The sequence below is a fragment of the Marmota flaviventris genome, chromosome 3, assembly GCF_047511675.1.
Source record: "Marmota flaviventris isolate mMarFla1 chromosome 3, mMarFla1.hap1, whole genome shotgun sequence".
Taxonomy (NCBI): domain Eukaryota; kingdom Metazoa; phylum Chordata; class Mammalia; order Rodentia; family Sciuridae; genus Marmota; species Marmota flaviventris.
In genome coordinates, this window is record NC_092500.1 from 31,159,926 (window position 1) to 31,182,568 (window position 22,643).

At 38.4% G+C, this 22,643-nt stretch overlaps 1 protein-coding gene across 2 annotated transcripts in view; it reads left to right on the forward strand.

Annotated features, from left to right (window-relative positions):
• Kitlg (KIT ligand) overlaps positions 1 to 22,643 on the forward strand; it is an 86,067-nt gene that overhangs the window by 13,258 nt on the left and 50,166 nt on the right. For both annotated transcript variants that reach the window (XM_027928904.2, XM_027928911.2), the window contains exon 2: positions 21,195 to 21,308. In XM_027928904.2, the coding sequence (XP_027784705.1) occupies positions 21,195 to 21,308 (114 nt within the window). The remainder of the gene's footprint in view (positions 1 to 21,194; positions 21,309 to 22,643) is intronic.

Sequence of the window (22,643 nt, forward strand, 5' to 3'; positions counted from 1 at the left end):
TTATCAGTGCATTTCTTCAGGTAAATAAGCATTCTGTTCTTTGACAGAACATTAAACTGTTATATTCCTTTGATGGAGTGCTGACTTGTTCAAGGCACTTCAGAAAAAGAGAAAACAGCTCCCATTTTCTAATATTTTATAATCCAAAAGTTGTTTCTAAGAAATTCTTGTCTAAATCTGATTTTTTATTTTTATTTTTTTGGTACTGAGGATTGCACCTAAGGGCGCTCAACCCACTGAGTCACATTCCCACCCCTATTTTATTTGGAGACAGGGTCTCACTAAGTTGCTAAGTGCCTCGCTAAGTTGCTGAGACTGACTTTGAACTCGTGCTCCTCCTGCCTCAGCCTCCAGAGCCGTTGGGATTACAGGTGTGCACCACTGCACCTGGCTTCTTGCTAAATCTTTGCATATGGATACCTCAGTGATTAATTTACCAAACTGGAAATGTGTGAAGTAAATTTGAGTTCAGTTCAGAGGAGGATCTAACAAAAAAAACTTAACCAAGACAAAACTGATGTAGAACCTTTTAGGTATGGAAAAAGGAAAAAAAAAAAAAAAAAAAAGCAAACGTCTATTCTTTTAAGGTCCAAAGGAGGAGAAAGAGGGCGGAAGCATTGACGTGTATTATGTTTGCACATTGCTTAGGAGCAGAGTTAGATTTCAAAAGAGTTTAGTTTTGTAGCTTTCCCTGAAGATTTGTTTGATCCTAGTATTTGAGGGATAAAGCAGGAAAATCAGAACAAGTACTTGGTGACCGCGCAAGAGATCCATGTTCTAAATTCAGGTATCTTGTGTTGGTCTATGGTTTTATGCCTGTGAGGATATCCATTTCATCTTCTTACTCTATGACTTTAAAGATTCCTACTAGTGCACACAATGCAGAATGAAGAGAAGTCAGACCTTGCCACTAGGCTGGCTCACATTCTCCACTAACTGTATTACCTGTAGGATAAAGTCCAAATTCTCAGCATACCATACAGCGTACTCTGTGGCTTAGATGTTGCTTATCTCCACCACTCCCTGAGTGGTAGATTTCATTTCGTGTCATCTCACTATGTCCAGAGACATGCCCACCACACTGCCCTTGATCTCTAAGGCCCTGATACCTGACAGGCCCTTCCTTTGCCTAGCTCAGATGGTTCATCCTCCAGGAAGCCCTCTCCCTGTTTCCTGTTTGCCTTCTTCCTAATCCCACCCTGAACTCCTACATCATTAAAAAAAATTATATCACTGCTTATGTTATACTGAAATTATCTTTTTTACTTACCTTGTTAAATTACCTGATGTTCATGTCCCTAGCTAGTGATACTATGCCAAAATCTTGGCAAAGATTTTGAGTTAATGAATCATACCAGACGTATCTTTGAGGGAAAACATCCAACTAAGCATGGATCTGGCTTTCAATGATTTTATGCCTGCTGATCTCCATTGACACCAAGAAGAGTGAGGAGGAACTTTAAACATCACTGTTAGGCATTGGAGTCAGTTGGAGGAGACACAACTGTGTACACGGCAGCACTTTGCATAAATGTACATACATAATTCTCTTTAGAGAAAAAAAGTGATAAATGAGCCACTTGGGATGGTAGAAGATAGTGGGTAGAGTGAATTAAAAAGAAGAAGGTGAGGCAGTTGCTTCACCTTTTTTAAGAAAATAATACAATAGCTTACATGGCAAGTACCTATTGAAACTTGCTAATTCAAGATACATAGAGGGATTACGAGCCAGAAAGGATTTCAAGACAGAAAATATTCATTTCATGTGCCAGATCCTGAACTATGAGCTAAGCATATTACTTACTTTATCTCCCCTAATCCTCCCTATCTTTGAGGGTGATAGTGGGATTATTCTATTTTATGGAAGATAAATGTGGGCTCAGAAAAGTTGAGCAAGTTTCTCAGCATTTCACAAGTGTCAGTCACCAAACCTGATCTGTTCCTAATCTCTTGCTTGCTATTAGTTAGATCATCTTCTCTTGCTTAAATAAAATGTTAAACAAAAATATTTTTCTTGATATAGAATTATTATAAGTGCAGTAAATGGATTCTTCCTCCCCAGATTACCAACATTGAAAATGCTTCCTTTAATAAGTTCCTCCTCACTTTCCTTGGTGTCAACTGAGATCAGCAGGCATAAAATCATAGATTGTGCTAGTTAATAGGTAGCCAGTGCAGTAGACAGGCACAGGATGTTGTGTAGTTTCAGATACCGATGCATGTAATTTCTGTCTAGAAGGTGCTGAAGGACAGAATTTATGACTATGTGACAAGTTTTAGTGGTTCCATTTGAATTACATTTGTAGATTGAAGACAGAGTTAATAAGTTTGGCAAAAATAATGTTTCACTACTTACAATCATTTATTTAAGTGTGGAGAAAGAAACTTGGAGAAGGTATTAACCAGGGGTGATATTTTCAGATTTCATGTGTAATTAGAAGACACCACCTGAGTGACTCAAGACAAAAATACTATTTCCTGATATCATGCTTTAAAATAATATTGCCCATATTTTATGTACTTTGAAAGTTCATTTTGGGGGAATACTATCTTATTTGCCAAGTTTTCAAAATTCTAAAGTGATAAAATTATGCAACCTTGTAATATGGACTATGTTCCTCTTTTTTTCTTCCTTTTTTTTCCTTTCTAGTCAGGTAAGCTTCATTCAGCAAAGAATTAAAAGTTAACATTTCTAAAACCAATAAAACTTTTCAAGTTTTCAAGTTTTATAGTTGTATCACAAAGATCAAAGTATACCTCCTGCATCAATTTGCAAACAAAAGCTCCAAAAAAGACCATAAATGAGAAGAAAATATACAAAAATTGAGCAATGAAGGAGATGTGCAGAAAGGTTTGTGCAGATCTGGCAATTTAAATATACAGCAGCTGAAGCATATCATTCCAATCTCATTTAGCTGGATGCTCTGCTCATGAGCCCCTCTCTTCATTTCCTGAGGAAGTAGATCTCTATTCTCTCCCATATGGTGAGACAGTCTCTTTGCTTTCCAAACAGTCCTGTTTACATTTATTTCTCCATCCTCTTTTGATTCCTCAGCAAAACAGCTGCTTTGAAAAGAAGACCAAAGGATTATCTTGAGATGGTTACCCATTTACTGTTTCTGCTGCCCAGAAGGCAAAGTTCATTTCTTCTTTCCCCTAGTATTATTTAGAATAGGATTTGAGGCCTTGAAGTACATTTTCCATATTCCTCTTTTGTTTTTTTTTGCACTTGGAAGGTGAGTTGATAGCCTTTCTAAAGCCATCCATGAGGACAAATTTCAGAACAAAGAAAAAAAATGTATTTACAAGATTAACTGAAAACCTTTAAAATAACAACTAATAATGCTAGTGCTCCTATCCTGATACATTCCTATCCTGATACATTGTAAAAAAAAAAATCATCTCCATTTTTTAAATTTCTGATGTACCTCTTCTTTTCATTAATGAATTTAGAGGCTCTTAAAGAATCTTGTTATAGAGAATACTAGGCATAACTTCATAGATCTTGTTTAAAAATCAGAATAAAAATCTTGCCACTTAGTTGTGCTTCTTAGAGCAATGAAAAAGCAATAAGGTAGCCTATTTATATATTATCTACTTATTTGGTGTGGAGATGTGAGATGTCATTGAGTCTGCACATGTATAGTCCCATGGCTTTCTGTTTCTGGCACACAAGTCACAGGAGAGGACAGCATCATCACTATGCCAGAGTCACTTTGAAGGAAGGGTAGCTGGTTGTGTTTCGTGGAAGTAGGAATGGGTCTGTCAAGCTGACATAAAAAGGCTGGGCTTTATGGGGGGATAACAGACAGATAAGGGTCAACCAATGCTTTGGCAAGAGATAAGATTAGCATTTAAAAGCTTAGCCTATGTCATCACTTCTGGATGTGTCTGGTCCTAAGTGAAATCTTATTCTACATGTTCATTCCCAGCACAGAATCACCGTGCATTATTTTTATGAATGGCTGGTTTAGAAATTTTGATCAGTTGCAGTTCATTGGGGTGATTGGGGAAATTTATAATTGCATGGAATTTTGTAGACTTCTAGGAGATCTGCATACACAGTGTCTACGATCTACCCCTGTGAGGTATTTTTAGTCTTTTAGATGTTGTTCCCCCCCCCCCTTTTTTTCTTGTTAATATGCCTCCATAAGGCTAATAAAAGAAAATAACTCCACTTTATTATACTTATCTAGCTCCTTCAGAAAGGGAGCTCTGGATACTTTACTGCCAGGTCAGCACTTTAACTTATCACACTTTGGCACCATCTACCAGGAGAGGCATTTTCCAGTGGTTGCTTATTCATTAAAAATTATTTAGTATTTATTATAATCGAGGAGACTATGTGCTAGAGGCCAGAGATACAATGATAAACAAAACAGTAACATTGTCCCTGATCTTCATAGAGCTTATAGTTTAACCTAGGTTTTAGATCCTATTTTTCCATTACCTGGACCTAGAAAAGTATTCAAAGTAGCAAGAAAATTAGAAATTCAAACTGAGAACCATTTAGTTAATTGATTAGCTGACTGTTAGGATTTGGTAGTTACTAGTTCCAAGAGTAAGAAATTTGACAATGGTTTATACCCAGTTGCTTAAGTAAACCCTTCTGTTTATCTTTCTTCATTCATTCATTCTAAAAATATTTACAAGGGGCTTCTCCAAACCCAGCACTACTCTAACCACTAGGGACTTAACAGAGGGGGACTGAAAGTCCCTCCCTTTATGGTGCTTACACTTAAGTGCAGGAGACAGATAAGCAAAGCTGGTTGGTGATGTTGTAATTCCATTGTGTAAATATGAACACCATCTGCTGAGGATCGAACTGTACATTATCCAGACTTCCTCTCTGCCCCATTTTATATACCCGAGTTTATTCTCAAGACAAGTGATTTAGATATTGCCACCACCAATGGTCTGTACTATTTAGAAGAGAATTTGATTGTTGTAGAATTCTTATGAGTCATTTAGTCACCGTGAGCTATGCATACAATCCACAGTGTGTATATACCATGAATAAAGATGGGGTCAAGGTGTGAGAGATAATAATAGTGGGTAATAATAATGCAATCCTCATTTTCACACCATTTACATTTCTATCAGGAGGAACAAACAATTAGTAAGTTAGTTGGGTTATTGAGGTAATTTTTGAGAATAAAAAATCGAGTTGATGGAAGGCTGGGGCTGTAGCTTAGTGGCAGAGCTCTTGTCTAGCGTGCATGGGTGAGGCACTGGGTTCCATCCTCAGTACCAAATAAAAATGAACAAATAACATAAAGGTGTTCTGTTCATCTGCAACTACAAATTTTTTTAAAAAATCATTTTGATGGAAATAAAACTGATATGATATGATATGATATGATATGACAAGAACAGCTCTGTAAGGCAGGTTACATGGGAAGGTTTCCCTGAGAAGGTGATGTTCCAGATGAGTCCTGAATGATAAGAAGCACATGGTGTTGGCAGTAAGTACCAAGGGTTTGAGGCAGCAACATATTTAGGGGGATTCAGGAAAACAAGGGAGGCCTGCATGGCTACAGCATCATGCAGAGAGAGCCCTTGGCAAGGGGTTGGTGTAGAGATGGTCCAGTCTGTGTTCTGTAGGCCTTGGTCCATAGTTCAAGTCTTACAGTAAGTGTAATGGAAATGGAGAGTTCAAGCAGGCAATGATGTTTTACATTCCCAGACATACTATTGTACCTATCAAGCTTAGAAGCAAAAAAAAAAAAAAAGGCTATTTTCAGGTCTTCATAGTCCTTCAGTGATGAAGCCTGGAAGAAGCTTTAGTTGTACAAGATGAAATGGTAAGAAGTGCATGTTTTGAGCTTTATACTGCTGGTAGAGAATATGGTAGGACTTGACAGACCAGATGTGGAAATGGGAACAAATAATCAAGGTTGATGCCCATATTTTTGGCTTGAATCGTCATCTTTCAAATTTGGAAATGACATTATTGGGGGTGCTTATTCTACATATGGTTGAAAAGACAGAATTGAAAAGATCTATAACACTTATAAGACATTTGCCAGGCAATATATTAGGTTCTTACGTCCATCATTTCTTTTAATCCTTAACAAATGTGTTAAGCAGATTCTTTTATTATGCCCATGTTATAGATGAGGAAACTGAAGCACAGAAAGATCAAATAACTTCTAAAGGCCACGAGGCTAGTCAGGGCTGAATAGAGATGAAAATTTGGGCAGTCTAACTTTAGTGAATGCCTTCCAGCCCCCTCCCCAGTCCACTCTATCTCACTTCTCTTTGCATGAGCGCCATACACTTTGTTTTCTGCAGCTGTTTTGGATGTATTACTGAAGCTAAAGTTGACTTTTGAAACTCTACTATTTAGGTTAACATTCACCTATTGCCCAAACAATTTGGCCTTGCTTTTTCACCAGGTAGAAATGAGCCTCCCTCTACTTTGGAAGAGCTGATCTGAATCCAAGCCCAGGGAGCAATTTCACAACCTCTTTTATGACCTTTCTATTTGGTCTTTAATCTATGGGAAAGGCAGAGAATACGGGAAAGTGTGTCCTTCACCCTACAACTTTTAGGATTCTACCATTCAGGGATTAATGCTACTGGTAAAACAACAGCTAGCATTAACAGTCACCTAATGACCTCCTTTATCAACCAGTCCACTTGTGGGTACTTTACATAACATTGTCTTAATCTTCTCAAAAACCCAAAGACATTACCACAAGAAGATTGAGATGCAGAGAAGTGACATCATTTGTTTAGGGTTTAAGAATGTAAGTGACAGAACCAAGATTTGAATCCTGGTTTTGCTTTGATAAAGTTCTTTTGTTGTAAACATCAACATCAACGAATCTGCAATTGAAGTGTATCAGGGAAACACCAGGCATGTCAATGAATCTGCTGTTTAGGTGCATTGTTACCAGAAGGGCATGTCCAAGGCATGCCAAACATAGTAAATATTTTGCTTTGCTTTGGTAGAAGTGTATTAAAACTCTTATGGATTAGCAATCAATTTTTTTTTAATTTAAAACAATCCTTATTTTACAAGTTGTAAACTGTAAAATTCCCGAGACCAAACTTTACGAAAAGTAAATGCTTAATAACTTTGTCCTTTTCTCTTGATTTTTTTTTTTTTTTTTTTTTTGCTTCAATGCAAACAGTACAATCCTAATAGTTAATTTAAAAAAGAAAGGGGTACATTGGAATGTATTGGATGCCTTATGCAACCATTGGATGAATTGCAGGCAGGAGCAGAAAGCTGAACTTGCTGAATGCTCCCAGCACTCAGAACCCAATTAAGTCCACTGCAGTCACTAAAGTTGTTTCTGCTGGTGCAGGAATCTGTTAGTGCTGCTGATTGCAAGTCTTGATGCCCCGATACACCCAGGCTAGCAAAATGAAGGCCCAGCATCCAGCCTCTCTTCTCAAGTATTTCCCTTCCCAATAGAAACCTTGCAAAGTTTTGCCTGCTTGGCAGAACCTCACTTCTGCAATCCCAGGATTGAAATGAGAAATGGAGCTTTTAGCTTTCAAGTCACTACATTATAGGAACATAAGCTAGAACAGAAATGGAATGGGATTTGAAAGAGCAGATTCACCTTATCATCCACACCCACTATGCTTACTTCTCTTATATCAAGTTACTTGAAATCAGAAGCATCTAATGGATAGCCCTTGAACAAAATGCAACCTTGCATACCTTTTTAGACACTTTTGTTTATATATTTTTTTCTCTAGCCACATAGCTCTGTTGAGCTACTGAAAATAGTAGGTCTCAGACTTTAGAATACATAAGAGCTAGTGGTGCACTTGTTAAAAATATGCAATCCTGAGATGCACCCTGAGAAATTTGAATACCCTGTGGCACCCAGGAATCTGCATCCCAGATTATTTTTAAGGAAGCACTCCAAATGATTACGCTTTTCTCTAAACACAAGATGGCAACTCCCCTCTTTTCCTTTGGGGCACCTTCAGTGAGGGAGGGGAGGATTTCAGCGTTTATTCAGTTCAGCAAAAAGCAGTTGGTGTGTCCAGCACACATTGCATAATCTGGAAAGCTAGCTCCGTGACCTTTGCAAATCAGGCTTGTCATCTGATGTGATGGAGAAAATGATCAAGATTGTGCATGTTCTTTGAGCTCATGCCTTTAACCCCACTGGTTTTTGATATTTGGAAGCAGTTACAGCAGAATATAAAGAGTTAGTTTATTTTAATCTGGTAAAAACCCTAAATTTGGGGTTGGGGGAAGAACCCACAAATTTGTTTGAGACTGCCTGAGCTGCTGCTTCCTCAGATTACAGTTTTTTGTTTTGTTTTGTTTTTTTTTTAGAAATTGAAATGCCCTGTGAAACCATACTTGTCAGACTTTCAGGCTGATCTGATAATGCATCTGAACACACTTAATTGCATCCATTAAAAAAAATAAATAAATAAGAGGTTCTAGGAAGTTCAGGCACTCGTTTTCAGATTTGGCATTTGGGATCAGATGGCAGACGGGAGCCTGTACTCATTTTTCGTCACTGAATTGTTTGGAGTTCAAAAGATTTTACAGATTTTGAAGAATTGTAGGCTTTTGATTTACATGAGATCACACTTTGGGAAATGAGTCACATATTTGGAAGAGTATAAATTGCACTTTAGCTGTTTTTGGACAGCTACAGTCCTCAGAATTTTGCATATTGTGGTACTTCAAATTTAAAACTAACTGGCATGAAAATAACACCATTCAAAGAAAACCAGTGTCCATGAAGTTCTGGAGAGGGGTATGTAGTTTTCAGAACTGACATGAAATTTTTGATTGTTTGGTTTGGTACTGGGGATAGATTGATACTGGGAATTGAACTCAGAGGTACTTGACCACTGAGCCACATCCCCAGCCCTATTTTGTATTTTATTTAGAGACAGGTCTCACTGAGTTGCTTAATGCTTCACTTTTGCTGAGGCTGGCTTTGAACTCAATCCTCCTGCCTCAGCTTCCTGAGCCACTGGGATTACAGGCAAGTGCCACCGTGCCTGGCTTGTTATGACGTTTTTACTCTATTTCCATACTCTGGCCAGTATTGGACCAATTCCTTTATTTCTTTGAAAATACACATTTATAGCAAAAAGAGTCAGCAACAGATATGTAATTCTGTGTTCAAAATTTAGGTAGCATCCATCCGTTTTCTAAACTACTTCAGTTTATTACTTATTAACATCACCATAAAGTTGATTAGAATTAGCCATTAACTAGCTTCTTCCTTAGATAAAGTGGGTTTCACTGTGCAGAGGGAGTTGCCTACTCTGCTTTGCTATGTTTATGAATAGCTAATGGCCTATGTTTCTATCATTATTATTAATGAAATGATCTGTACTGATGGCATGAATGTTTCTTTTAAAAATAACAAGTGCTTTTGAGGTGTTTTCACACCGGGACCTGCCACTCATTAGTCACAGGTGAGTCATCCCCTATGCCTAGACTGTTTAAGAAAGAGAAATGCTGAGTTTGCCACATTAGCCCAACCTGCTGCTTCCCTTCCAAGATGGAAGTGAACTTTCCTCCCTTTCCAGATATTACTCATTCTCTTTGTCCTGTGGGGTGAACTATTCTAGCAGCTCTTTGCTGGTTCCTCCCACTGGTTCCCTGCTGTGGTCTGTCCACTGGGGTCTGATTTCAGTTCTATCACTCCAGGCACTCTGTGGACATTCATGTCTTCAAAGCCAGCTCTGCTAGGTGTTCTGCAGGAACCATAGTGTTGACTTCCAGTGCCAGGTATATTCATCGTATCCTCCCTTTAGATCTTGGTTTTCCATTGGCTGCAGTCAACTGGTTTGCCCCTCATGCATTAAGCATCCCATTGTCTTAGTTCCTGTGTAGCTGATTCATGAGGCAAGACCTTCCTTATTTGGTGATAATCCCTTTCTCAAGTTGCATATCTGGCTCAGTGAATAATACTACTTTTAACCTAGTCACCCAAATTATAACCTGGGAGCCAGCTATTTGTGTCTCTTTTCCACCCCACCCACTTTCTGTCAGTCAACAGGGCTTCCCATTCTTTTTCCCACTCTTGAACTTGTCCATTTCTTTCCATTCTGACTGGCACTGCACTAACAGAGGCCCTTGTCTTGCCAACTCTGGATGACATCAGTGACCTCCTAATTGGCCTCCTGCCTCCCAGTTTGTTCCCCACCCCACCGATTACATTTTTCATTCTGATACCTGATAAACCTTTCAAAAATGAATTAGGTCTGGACATTCCCATGCTTAAATCCTGCATTGACACTTTAACCCCTCTAAGATAATCAAGATCAATGAGCACAGTATGGGGGGCTTCTGCATGTCCCCCTAGCCTCAAACATCACTACATATTCCTTGAAACCAACTCTCCAGTCATATTATAAACATGGAATTCTTATTCCCTCACTACTGTGGACAACTGCTATTCTGCCAGCTCTTTTGGACTTTTGTTTGAAGAAGCTTCCGGGAGCTATCTTTGAACCTCTCCCTCGAAATAATTTGTTCATATATTGAACACCTGGTTTAATTGGAGGTCCATTGCCCCCAACTCAGGACAGGTTTAGCTGTACCTCCTGGGTCTTTCCTCTCTCAGAGTGTTCTCCAGTAGCCAGAGCTTCCTGAGGTTGATCACCAGACTTCTCTTTTATCTTATGTACTCATCAGAACTTTAATTATGGTTTTTGGGTAAGTGGCTTTGGGATAATCTAAAAGCACCCAATTTCCTTTTATCAAAAGGAACAATTTATCACATTAATTTGGGGTTTCTTCCCTCCCTCTAGCTGTGTAATTTTTCTTCTTTTTTTTTTTTTAATTTTATGATGTTGGGGATTGAACCAGGACCTTGTACATTCAAGGCAAGCACTCTACCAACTGAGCTATGTCCTCAACCCCTTGTGTATTTTTTTTTAAGCTACACAACAAATATTGACTACTTTAAGCTACAGTTTAATGTAATTTGATTTACCTGCAATTTTCAACCTAGTAGTGACCTAATATTGTGGTTTCAGTTAAAGACTGATTCAGTTTAATGGAACTGTATGCCTTCCACAAAATAGACTTTTAAATAAAATGTGGTAGTTCTTTAAATGTAAATGAAATCAGTTTTGGTGTCTTACTGGCTTAGCATTTTTCTTTCCAGCATAATGTAGGTCTTGGATTTAAACCCAACTCAGGGATTCACTAACAGAGTGGCTGTAAGGAAGTTACTTCATCTTTCAGAATCCTGTTCTATTCACCAGCAGAATAGGGTGATAATATGAAGTAATGTCTCTCAATCACTCATCCTATGTGTGATCCTTAGGAGTCAATATTTGTTGAGTTATTTCTGTGTGTGTGTGTGTGTGTGTGTGTGTGTTACTGGGGATTGGACCCTGGGCCTTGTGCATATGAGGCAAGCACTCTACCAATTGAGCTATATCTCTAGCCCAACTTATTTCCTTTTAAGTAGAGTTTACATATATAACGAAGCCTGACTACCATAGGATGATTTTTCTCCCATAGATCAAATATAATTTTTAAAGTTCCTTATTACATTAAAGACATTTTTCTCCTTTTTTTTTCTTTATAAGGAGTTCCATTCTAGGATGTATTTTTTTGTTACATAACTTCATTTAACACATATTTTAGTGATCACCTATACTTCAACTTCAATTTTTTTTTTTTTTTTTTTTTTGGTGCTGGGGGATTTGAACCCAGTGCCTCATGCATGCCAGGCAAGCATTTGCCACTGAGCCACATCCCCAGCTCAACATATTTTTATTTCACATCTTTTCAAAAGTATTGAAAGAGGTAGAAGAATTATCTTTCCAAGATTTTAGCACATCAATTTGGACTTCCAGCTTCATTGAGTTTCACTTGGCTATCCTATTAACATCTGCTTTACTGATAGCAGTAAATTTTAACAAACAAACAAATCTGCTAAATGTCTGCTTTGTCCCTTTGAGATTACTGGCCAACAGTGACAGAAGAAATTTGAGTCTCTGTAGGATGATTGGGTGCTTTCTTTATAATGTTAATTTTTTTTTCAGCAATAAAAAATTCTGAAAAAGTCATAATTAAATTGTTGTTATTCCCCAAATTAGAATTCTATTGTCAGTTTACTTCAAGAATATTTTTAAAGGGCTGGGGGTTATGACTCAGCGGCAGAGTGCTTTTCTAGCATGCATGAGGTACTGAGTTCCATCCTCAGCACCACACAAATTGTATTTATGTTTTTTTTTCGAGGATATGGTTCATATGACCTCAAAAGACCTGAACCTAGAATGAACAGCCTTACCTGCATCTGGATAACTTACTTTTCTGGCTCCAGGTAGCTAAGCCAGTTGGCTGTCTTCCAAAGCACATTTGGGATACAAGGGAACCGCCTGCTTCCATAGTTGGAATGTGAGATTAAAGAAGAAATGAATGTTTTTGGCAGCAGCTGCTGTTTTGTTCTGGGCAGTTCTAATATCACTTTGTAAGTCTCTGCATAAATAAAAATGTGCTACACTCCACTGCCTTTTTGACTTGGTGTCTGTGGACTTTTGTTATGTATATTTTAAAATTACTGCTCACATACATAGAAAAGGGGGTTTTGTTCTGTTTTGTTTTGAAATTTTAAAAATTGGAATATTCTGGTTTCTCAGACAGCCTGTCTTCCCCTGATGTTTGTGCATGTCCATTTTTACCCCTGCAATGGAGTCTATAGTGTGACTTCTTGTGTTACACAACATGTACAGATCAGCTAAATAGTTTGCTTTAGGAGAACTTTGCAGCTCCTGCTCCTGGCATGTGGCTTTTCACTGTAGGAAAAGTGCTGTGTTCCGGAGGGGCTGGTGATTGGGTGAATATTCCACTGGAGACTGCTGAGGTTGGTTCTCAACCAAAATGAGAATTAGGTAAGGCCTTTGTCTTCGGGCCTTGAACCTCGTCTTCCTGTGACTTTCCCCACTCTTTTAAGTGCTCTTCTAGTATTATCTGCCACTGTTAAAACCTGCTCCTAGGGAAGGACCTGATATCTGTCACTTTCAATGGAGTATGACTTTTAGACACTTTCACCTCTCTCTACCAGGCTGTTTCTGTTGCATGATTCAGTCCTAACAGTGCATACAGATTTCTTATTAGTGTTTCCCCCTTATCATCCAAGTAATTTGAAAGCAACTATTAGTAATGGAAGGATTATTGCAATTTTCTGTTTTGTGGGGAGTATGTGGGGGGCACTTCTGATCCATGCCTCTGAATAAGAAAGAAAGTGGAGAGCTGCCATCAATAAGATTAGTTATGTGTCTGCAATGAAAGGTTATCTTGAAATGAGAGGTTATCATACAACGAGTGTGACCTAGAGAGAACAGTTGTACGATGCTAAAACAAAGTAGCCAAAGAAAAATGTCATCTGCAGACACGGAGAATGTTACAGAAAAAACTGTGAGATGATTACCCTAACAGAAAAGATACAATTTAGAGCAGAAGTCACAAAGAAGGGACATTTTGCTTCAGCACTGTATCTCCACTGGGGTGTGTGCATGCGTCTGTGGGCACACCCACGCAGTTAGGTACCCACATACCCTTGGTGGAGTTTACAGAAGTTGGAGAAAGAGGAAGAGAGAGAGAGAAAACAAAGATAAACATTTTGTTGATATATTAGCACACTTCACTTGATTGGAAGTCCGTTGTCTATTAACTGCAGCTACACTAAACACAGTTAAAAACTAAGAAGTGAATTGACAAAGGCATCAGAACCCTCTGTTTTCAGTGCCATTGGTGACAAGTTTTCAGTGTAAATTATCCGTGTGACTGAGGGTCATGCTTTCCTTCCACAAAGTAAACACACTTCAAAACAATATGTTGTGCATGGTACATGTAAGTTAATCTGTCAATTTTAAAAAATAAATTAAAAAAATAAAGGTCATATATACTCTTTGTGTGGAGGGTTCACTCTATAAAACCCTTTCTGAGGCTGTTTTACACAAGCATTTCTGAAGTCCTTTTCTCCCTGGTTTCCTAGTGAATCCAAAGCCTCATAAACCACACAACGAATCATTGCATAGCCCCTCTGATTCTAACAGTTTTTCATTTGATTCCCACCCGAAGGTCATGAGACGGGTGAAGCAAGAATTTCTTACTCATTTTTTTTTATGGGCTGATAAATGGATACTCAGGGGGATGAGCGGATTGCTCGAGGTCACTCGGTAAGAGCTCAGAGGCTTTAAGATCCGTGTTCTGCCCATGGTTTCCAAAAGCATGTGTGGAGGTTTTTTCCCCTTTTGCCCTTGGAAACCTTTGTTCATACAAAATCTTACTTGGAGGCATGAACAAATAAAACAGAACAAAAGCTGGGCTTCTTTGCTAAAAATATGGGGGTTGGGGCGCAGAATTCTGGGAGGGCAGCTCACTTTCTTTACCCGGGATAGCTTGTATATCACTACACTCTGCTCTTCACTCATTCATTCATTCGGAAAGTGTGTTCATTGAGGTTTCCATTTTATTCTTCTATTGCTGCTCTAACAAGTGGCCACAAATTCAATGACTTAAAACACAAATGTATTATATTGTGGTTTTGGAGATCAGAAGTCCAAACAGGGGCATACTAGGCTAACACCAAGGTGTCAGTGGGACCACATCTCTTTAAAAAAGACACTAGGGGAGAATCTGTCTCTGTCCCTTTTCCAGCTTCTAGAAGCCGCCTGCATTCCTGACGCCTGGCAGCTTTCCTCTGTTTTCAGTGCCATTGGTGACAAGTTCTCATGTCCTGTTTCCTGACCCTTCTATTATATGTCTGATTACAGCCAGGCAAGTTTCTCCATTTTTAAGGACCCAGGTGAAAAGATTGGGCTCCCACAATCCAGAAGTGTCCCCATTTCTAGTTCCTTAAGGTCATCACATCCGCAAAGTGCATTTTTTTTTTTTTTTTTAGGAAAAAGGTAGTTTATTCACAAGTTAGCAGAGTTGCACCTGGGCATCTCTAGGGCTATGATGATGCCAGCCCCACCCCACCCCACCCCACCCCCCGCCAAAGAACCCATAACGGCTGGGCCGTGTGTTATTCTCATCAAGAAAGTCTGTGGCAGGCTGGAAATAGGCATGTCGGCAATAAGAATATGCTACAAGTGATGACCTGACAGTCTGGGGGAAACAGGAAAAGTACGAAACAAACAAAATCCAAAATAAAAATTTTAAAAACAGTCATTCAAACAAGTACAGTAATTTGGAACAACTGAACTTGGAGGAGAACAGTCACGACGACGCAACTATGATGCTTTGCCAGTCTGCCTTTTATTTGATGAACTCGCATCATCAAAGGAAAGCAGAGTTTAATATTTCTGCCCACTGTTTAAGAGACCAGGAACGTGTGTGGGCTATATATTATAAAGCTTTCTGTATAGGATAATTAATACTGAAACTTCCATATAAAGAAGTAAGCGCTGTGTTTCTGCCCAGTCCCGAGGACACCATGAAGGTTTTACTACTGCTCTGCAGAATCTTCAGTGTTTCTAATTTGATTTCTCCTCTCTCCTAATGTTTAGCTGTGCTAGAATGAATGGTTGAATTTTTAAAAAGGGGAATCCTTCTTAACGGTAGCAACATGTATGCAAAATAAAATTACAACATGAGTTTATTTATATTGGCTTTAAAATAGAGCATTTCTATAACTACCATTTTTTTTTCAGGGATATTAGAGTATTATGAAGTTAGAATAGATTTAATTTTAGCCCTGACCAAGTGTGTTCCAAGAAAAATGACAACATCCTATCTTTATAGGTACTTGTATTTCACCGACACCAAAAAATTGAGGCTGTCCAGGTGAAATTATTTTGCAATTATTATAACAAATCTGTGTTAATATATTTCAAGAAACTATCAAAGGACATATTCTAAAAAAATATGATCATGTGGATAATGTAGAATATTCAGCTGTGCATAGAATATGGAAGAAACTTGCCTCCATATGCTTGGTATTTGCAAGATTATTAAAGTTCTAGAGATATGCTGTTAAAGTCCTCACAAATGATCTAACAGATTTCTAGGAGTGCTGGGACGGTCTCCGGTAGTTAAAAGGACAGGAACTAGAATCGGACACCCCTGAGTGTATATCCGGATTTCCTCATGCAGAAATCTTCAAATCTCTCTGTACCTCTATTTCCTCATCTTTAAAATCAGTATATTTGAAAGGTTTAAACTTTGTTAGTAGATGTGCAGAATGCTTGATACATAGTCCATGTTCAAAAATTTTAGCTTTATTCACTCTATTGCTTAAACAAACAAAAAGTTCAGTACAGGCACTCACATTCCAGCGTCGTTCTGTGGACTCCTGATGAACTGCACTTGTACTTAAAGCCAGGCACCCCACTTTGAGAACCTGATCTCACCCTTTGTCTACTCAAGGATGTGCTCCAGCAGTTCTCTCTCTTCTGACCTGCATCACCGAGGCTCTCCTGCTGGATCATCCCCAGAGGCACAGAGACATCCTTGTGTTTCTACCATCACACAAATAAAAGTCTTCACCCCCACTTCCTTGATAGCTACCACCCCATTTGCTCTCCCTTGAAGGAAACTCTTCAGAAGAGCTGTCTGTGCTCACTATTTCTAGTTACTCTTTTCTTATCTTTCTTAAACCCACTTCAGACTGGCCTTCTTCTCATACTGCTTCAATAAAAATGTTCTTGTTGATGTCACCTATAACCTCCATCTTGCTGAATCCAATATCTTCCCTCCCATTCCTTTCTGGGCTTTAACACTTCTGCCAGACCTCTGAAGATTGAAGCACTGTAAGATGCTTTGTTCTTTTACTTAGAGTCACTCCTCTAGTGATCTCACCCATTCTTTTGCTTAAAAATCTCATTTATATATCAAAGGCAATCATATTTATGTTTCTAGGTGAAACCTTCCTCCTAAATCCAGATTGAAATGGCTTGATCTGGTATCATCACTGGAAGAACTCAAAGACATTTAGAAACTTACATACTCAAAACTTCTGACCTATTCCACAAACCTTCTTCACCCCTAGCTTCCCCATTTCAGTTGGTGACAACAGCTGACCTTCTAGTCATTCATACCCAAATTCTTGAAGTTGTCTTTGACTCTTTTTTTTTGGGGGGGGGGGTGTTATTAAGGATTGAACTGAGGGGCACTCAACCACTGAGCCACATCCCCAGCCCTATTTTGTATTTGATTTAGACACAGGGTCTCACTGAATTGCCTAGTGCCTTGCTTTTGCTGAGGCTGGCTTTGAACCCATGATCCTCCTGCCTCAGCCTCCCAAGCCCCTGAGATTATAGGCATGCACCACTGCAACTGGCTGTCTTTGACTTTCTTTCAGATCACACTCTATCTGTCAGGAAACCCTCCTGGCTCAGCCTACAGAAGATGTCGGGATCTCACCATTTCCACTCAATACATTGCTACAGTTCTTTCTTGATTTGATTATTGCAGTAATTCTTAACTGGTTTCTCTCCTTTTTCTACTTTTTTTTTTTTATCCTAAAGTATGGTTTTACTACAACAGTAAGAATGGTCTTCTACTTTATTTTGAAGTCTTCCTATCCTTCCTTTGCTCAAAATCCTGTAAGAAATGCTCTTTCAATTGTAGTAGAAATCAAGTCTGATTAATAGACTGCAATACCCTCTAACCTCCCCATTCTCCCTCTGACATCATCTTCAGCTCCATGGTTTATTCTTGCTGACCTGTGAATAAAGAAGATTTCCTTAAATAGATCTTACAGACCTTGGCATCAGCTTTTTTCTCTGCCTGCAGTACTGTTCCCACAGGTATCTGTGTGGATCACCTTCCTAGCTCCATCTAGTCTTTAGTAAAATATTCCTTCTCATTTGAATACCCACCAATGCCTCTATTAAAAATTCCATGCTGTTTTCACACATACTGTAGTCTATAGAAGGAAAGAGATAAAGGCTAGCTCTGGGCTTTCTCTTTAGATTCAAGGATGCCTGGGGATTTGATCCTTCCTATAATCCTGCTTGCAACAAGAATTCAAGAAATATATACAGTAAAGCTTTTCAATCCAAAAGAATCTAGCTTGGTACCAGAGCAAGCACCAAGATGTACTTTATTGTTGAGACTGGTCCTGGTGGTGGATAGCCACTGTGGAAAATGAAAGGAAGCTCATCACATGCCCCTGAAGGGCTACTTAACTAGCAAGATTTAAGCCAAAGGGGTGGTCCTGAAGACCTAACAATATCTGTCATTATCACCCACGCCTCCAGTGGGCAGTGATTAGTGGACATGAGAGATGGCTTGGAAGTCATGAAACATCTGTTCTGTTGGTAGAGTACATGCTAGTTTTGGGGAAGATTGTGTGGGTCAGTTCCAGACCCCTGCATTAAAGCAAACGTGGAAATAAAGTGAGTCATTTTACATTTTTTTTCCATTTCCCAGTTCATATAAAAGTTGTGTTTTTTACTGTACTTGCTATGGTTGAGATATGAGGTGTTTTCCAAAAGCTCATGTTTAAGACAATGCAAGAAAGTTTAGAGGTGAAATGATTGGCTTATGATAGCCTTAACTAATCATTAATCTACTTGAATGGGTTAATCAGGTGGTAACTGTAGATGGGGGTGTAGTGTGGCTGCAGGAGGTAGGTAACTTGGGGCTTGCCTTTGGAATATGTATTTTGTCCCTGTTAAGCGAAATGCCCTCTCTGCTTCCTGATTTCCATGTCCCAAGCTGCTTTCCTCCTCCATACCTTTCTGCCCTGATGTTCTGCCTCACATTGGGCCCAGACCTGTGGAGTCAACTATCTATAAACTGAGACTTCTGAAACTGTGAGCCCCAAATAAACTTTTCTTAAAATTGTTCTCATCTGTTTTTTTTTGGTCACAGCAGTGAAAAAGCTGACCAGAACAATACTGTAGACTATTAAGTGTGCAAAACATCATTTCAAAGTAAACAATGTTCATACCTTTAAACATACTTTATTGCTAAAAAGTGAAAATAATCATCTGAGCTGTTGGAAAAGTTAGTACTAATAGATTTGATCAACACAAAGTTGCCACAACCCTTCAAAATTTGTAAAAACCATAATATCTGCACAGTGCAGTTAAGAAGAACACAAATACTGGGTGTAATTTTTGGTGTATCATGAGTGTGACCTGAGTTCACTACTGCTAATAGATCAAAGTAGGCATTTTAATCCCAACCCCCTTTACCAGGCTCAGAATTTTTTTTTTTTTTGACATACCATATAATCTAGATATCTGTGTTTGTTCATGGTTTGTCTTCCCTTACTAGAATGCCTGGCACACACCAGTTGCTCCATAAAATTTGTTGAATGAATGAGTGAACAGATTTATTTTTTTATGTCCATTCAATGCCAGACATAAGACGTGATAAAGACTAGTAATGGAATTTGCACCTCTATGTTTCCTAGAAACTAGAATATGAGTATGATTAATAGTGAAATTGGCTAGCTTCAAAAATCCTTAGGGCCTTTTCCCAAGTCATGTCAGGAAAGAGTGCCTTGGAGAAATATGTTTCAAGAGGAGTTACATCTTAGCAATGACAAGATGAATGGAAGTTAGAATTTAATAGGAGGACTTTGTTATTGGGAAAAATTTTATGTTAGGATTGTCCCCAAAGTGAGATCCCCTAAACAAATTATATGCACAATTTGATCTTCTTTGTGGTCCAAGGGAGATGGTACTGGGAGGAACATGGCCCCACAGTGCTCATTGTAACCTTAAATAAAACCAAGTAGAGTTACCGATAAGATAGAACACAATGGTAAAAGAATAAAAGGGTTTTAATTTTCTTTTTCTTTTTGTTCACATAGATAGCATTGTTGCGTTGGAAATTTTAGTAAATCATCATCTTTTGGTCCAACATAATGATTCAGTAGTGTGCAGATATTAATTGAAAATAATTATTCAGCTCCTTTTAACATATGGCTAGCTACATCAACAAGAAAGATTTCTAGCCAGGAGCATCTGGGTTTTTGTGTAATTTCAAATGCCATAGATGAATGTTAGCTCATAAAAGCAATCACACATATTTTAAAATATCTTCCCATCTCCATGCCATTGCTCATGCTATTTTTTTTTTCCTGGAATGGTCATTTTTTTTCTTTATTGATGTATGCAAACTCCTCCTTGCCCCCCTTCCCCCAAATCCAGGCTTTCCTGGCATTGCCTTCCTGCCGTGGGTTCTCCCCTTTTAGGTCAATTGATTAATCGCTTTCTTCTCTGTGTTCCCAAAGCATTTATCACAGGGTGTGGAGGCTATTTATTTACCTGCTTCTGAGTTCCAAGAGCATCTTCATCTTTGTTTTCCTAGTGCCTGGCACAGTCCCTGTTCTTGTCCCATGATACATGTTCACTAAATGGTCATTGAATTAGAGAATTGGAATATTGTTACCACAGCCATTGATTCATCCAGCAAGTATTTATTAAGGGCTTTTTATATGCAAGAAACTATGTCATTTGTTTTAAAGAAATATATAAGAGGCCCAAGTTCTTAAAACTGCTCAATATAGTTTAAATAAGGAAAAAATAAATCACACATAAAAGTAAATGTGATACATGGTAGAAAATGTTATTTTCACTGGGGTGTATATGTGTGTGCATGCTTATGTGATTGCTTCCTGACAGTTTTCAAAAAGATCTTCCTATTGGCTAAGGGAATATTTTCCCTTGTTAAATGACTCAAAAATCTGAATCCACACAATAATTCTTTTGCTGTCTCAGAAATTTGGTTGACTGTATTAGATCTAAAAATATCCTCTTCCTCACTTTAGTTTGGTGTGCTATTGTAGACAATTGCATCAAAGCCCTGATCAGGGGTTATGCTTCTACTTGCCAAATACTGTACATTTAAAGTCAAAAGAGAAGGTTTCTTTCAGTGCCTTAAGGTATGAATTTGATACATTCCCTGGTTTTTAGAAGTCATCCTAAGTGATAAGTCCTTCACATGTTGCTACAAGTTCATTCCTAATTGCCATTAGGAAATTGGCTGTAGAGAGCTTTTGACAAATTAACAGTAATGTCGTTGAAAGAGTAATTCAAACAAGATTTTAACTGGGAGTTTTTTTTTTTTGTTTGTTTGTTTGTTTTGCATTTTAGTTTGGTGAGAATAGTTTGAATGCTTAGCATTTAATTGCATTTATGCCAATAGCTTTTTAAACAAATATATATAGTAGATTGACCTTGTCCACATCAAGGCATAATATGTAAATATTATATGATTACAGAATTTTAACTGATATTCACCAAAAAATGTTTCTGTTTTTGTTTAGACTTGGATTATCACTTGCATTTATCTTCAACTGCTCCTGTTTAATCCTCTGGTCAAAACTAAAGGGATCTGTGGGAATCCTGTGACTGATAATGTAAAAGACATCACAAAATTGGTAAGTAAGACATAGGGTGTGCTTTTAATTATCTGTGATTGGTGCTTGTCAATCAGAGATTTTGTTTTTCTTGTCTCAAATTTTATATTTTTCTAACAAGAAAAGGAATCATTGAGTTATTCTGAAGGCCTTCTAGGGAACAAATAGGGAAATACTCAAGGAGGATTTGGTGGTTCAATTGGCCCTTGTATACCATAATGGTGATTTCTTTGCTGGTTTTGTCTCCTCAGTCAATGGCAGCAAAGGATCCTTGAGAGGTCACTAATGTGCTGAGGTCCAGCCCCAGTTTGTCCGTTATCTCTTGAGTGGGCTCCTCGTTGTCTGTCTTTTCCATATGCCTTTCTGCTCTTAGAGCTCTAACAATAGATCTGAGATGGCCACTCTCTCCTGTCACATATGGGTGGTGTTCGCTCCTCTTCAGTTGGAGCTGGAGGAACGATGCTTTATTGCCACATATGGAACAGAGTCCCTTCCCACTTTTGTCACACTAGAACTCTTCCCTCAGCAAGACTCTTTGTGCACTGATGCCCCTTGGGCACTGCCAGCTTCCTGCTTTACTGCTTTTAAGACTCCAGCTAGAGAGAGCATAACACATCCGGAGTGCATGCTTCCAACTCTTGATGGAGGGCATACTCATTTGGACTACAGTGTATGAGTTAAGATGAACAAGGTTTGAGAAGCATTTCTGTAAATTCCTGGTTCAAAATAGCCAGTTAGGGATCAGTCTGCTATTGACTAGAGAACATAGTTAGTGTGACAATAGGGAAGAAATGAGGATTGTTGTATGGAGAAAAGAAAGAAAGTATACATACTGAGATAATCGTCTACAAAATAGAGGGGGCTTTGTTTATCCTTCGTGCTTTTGATATACATTCCTGGCTTATGTGTTTTATTTAGGGTTTATACTAAAACTTATAAACAGAAGCCTTAATTCAGAATTAGAAAAATAAAACACACACACACACACACACACACACACACATAATTCCTAGGATGCCCAGACTGTCTAGGCTTAAAAGCATTCTTTGTCTAGCATGCATGTAGCCCTAGGTTCAATCTCCGGCACTACAAAATACATAGATAGATAGATAGATACATAGATACATAGATACATAGATGTGTTATTTCATGCAGCTGCTGAAGATGTATCCATGTTTACTTGATGGACTGGCAAGCAAAACAATATAACTTTTGCCTACTATGTATGCAGCTAGGTATTAAAGACAGGGATGAGGGAAAGTGGGGTTTTTTGTTTGTTTGTTTGTGGATCAGTTTGTATGTTTGTTCATTTTGTACTGGGGATTGAACCCGGGGACACTTTACCACTGAACTACA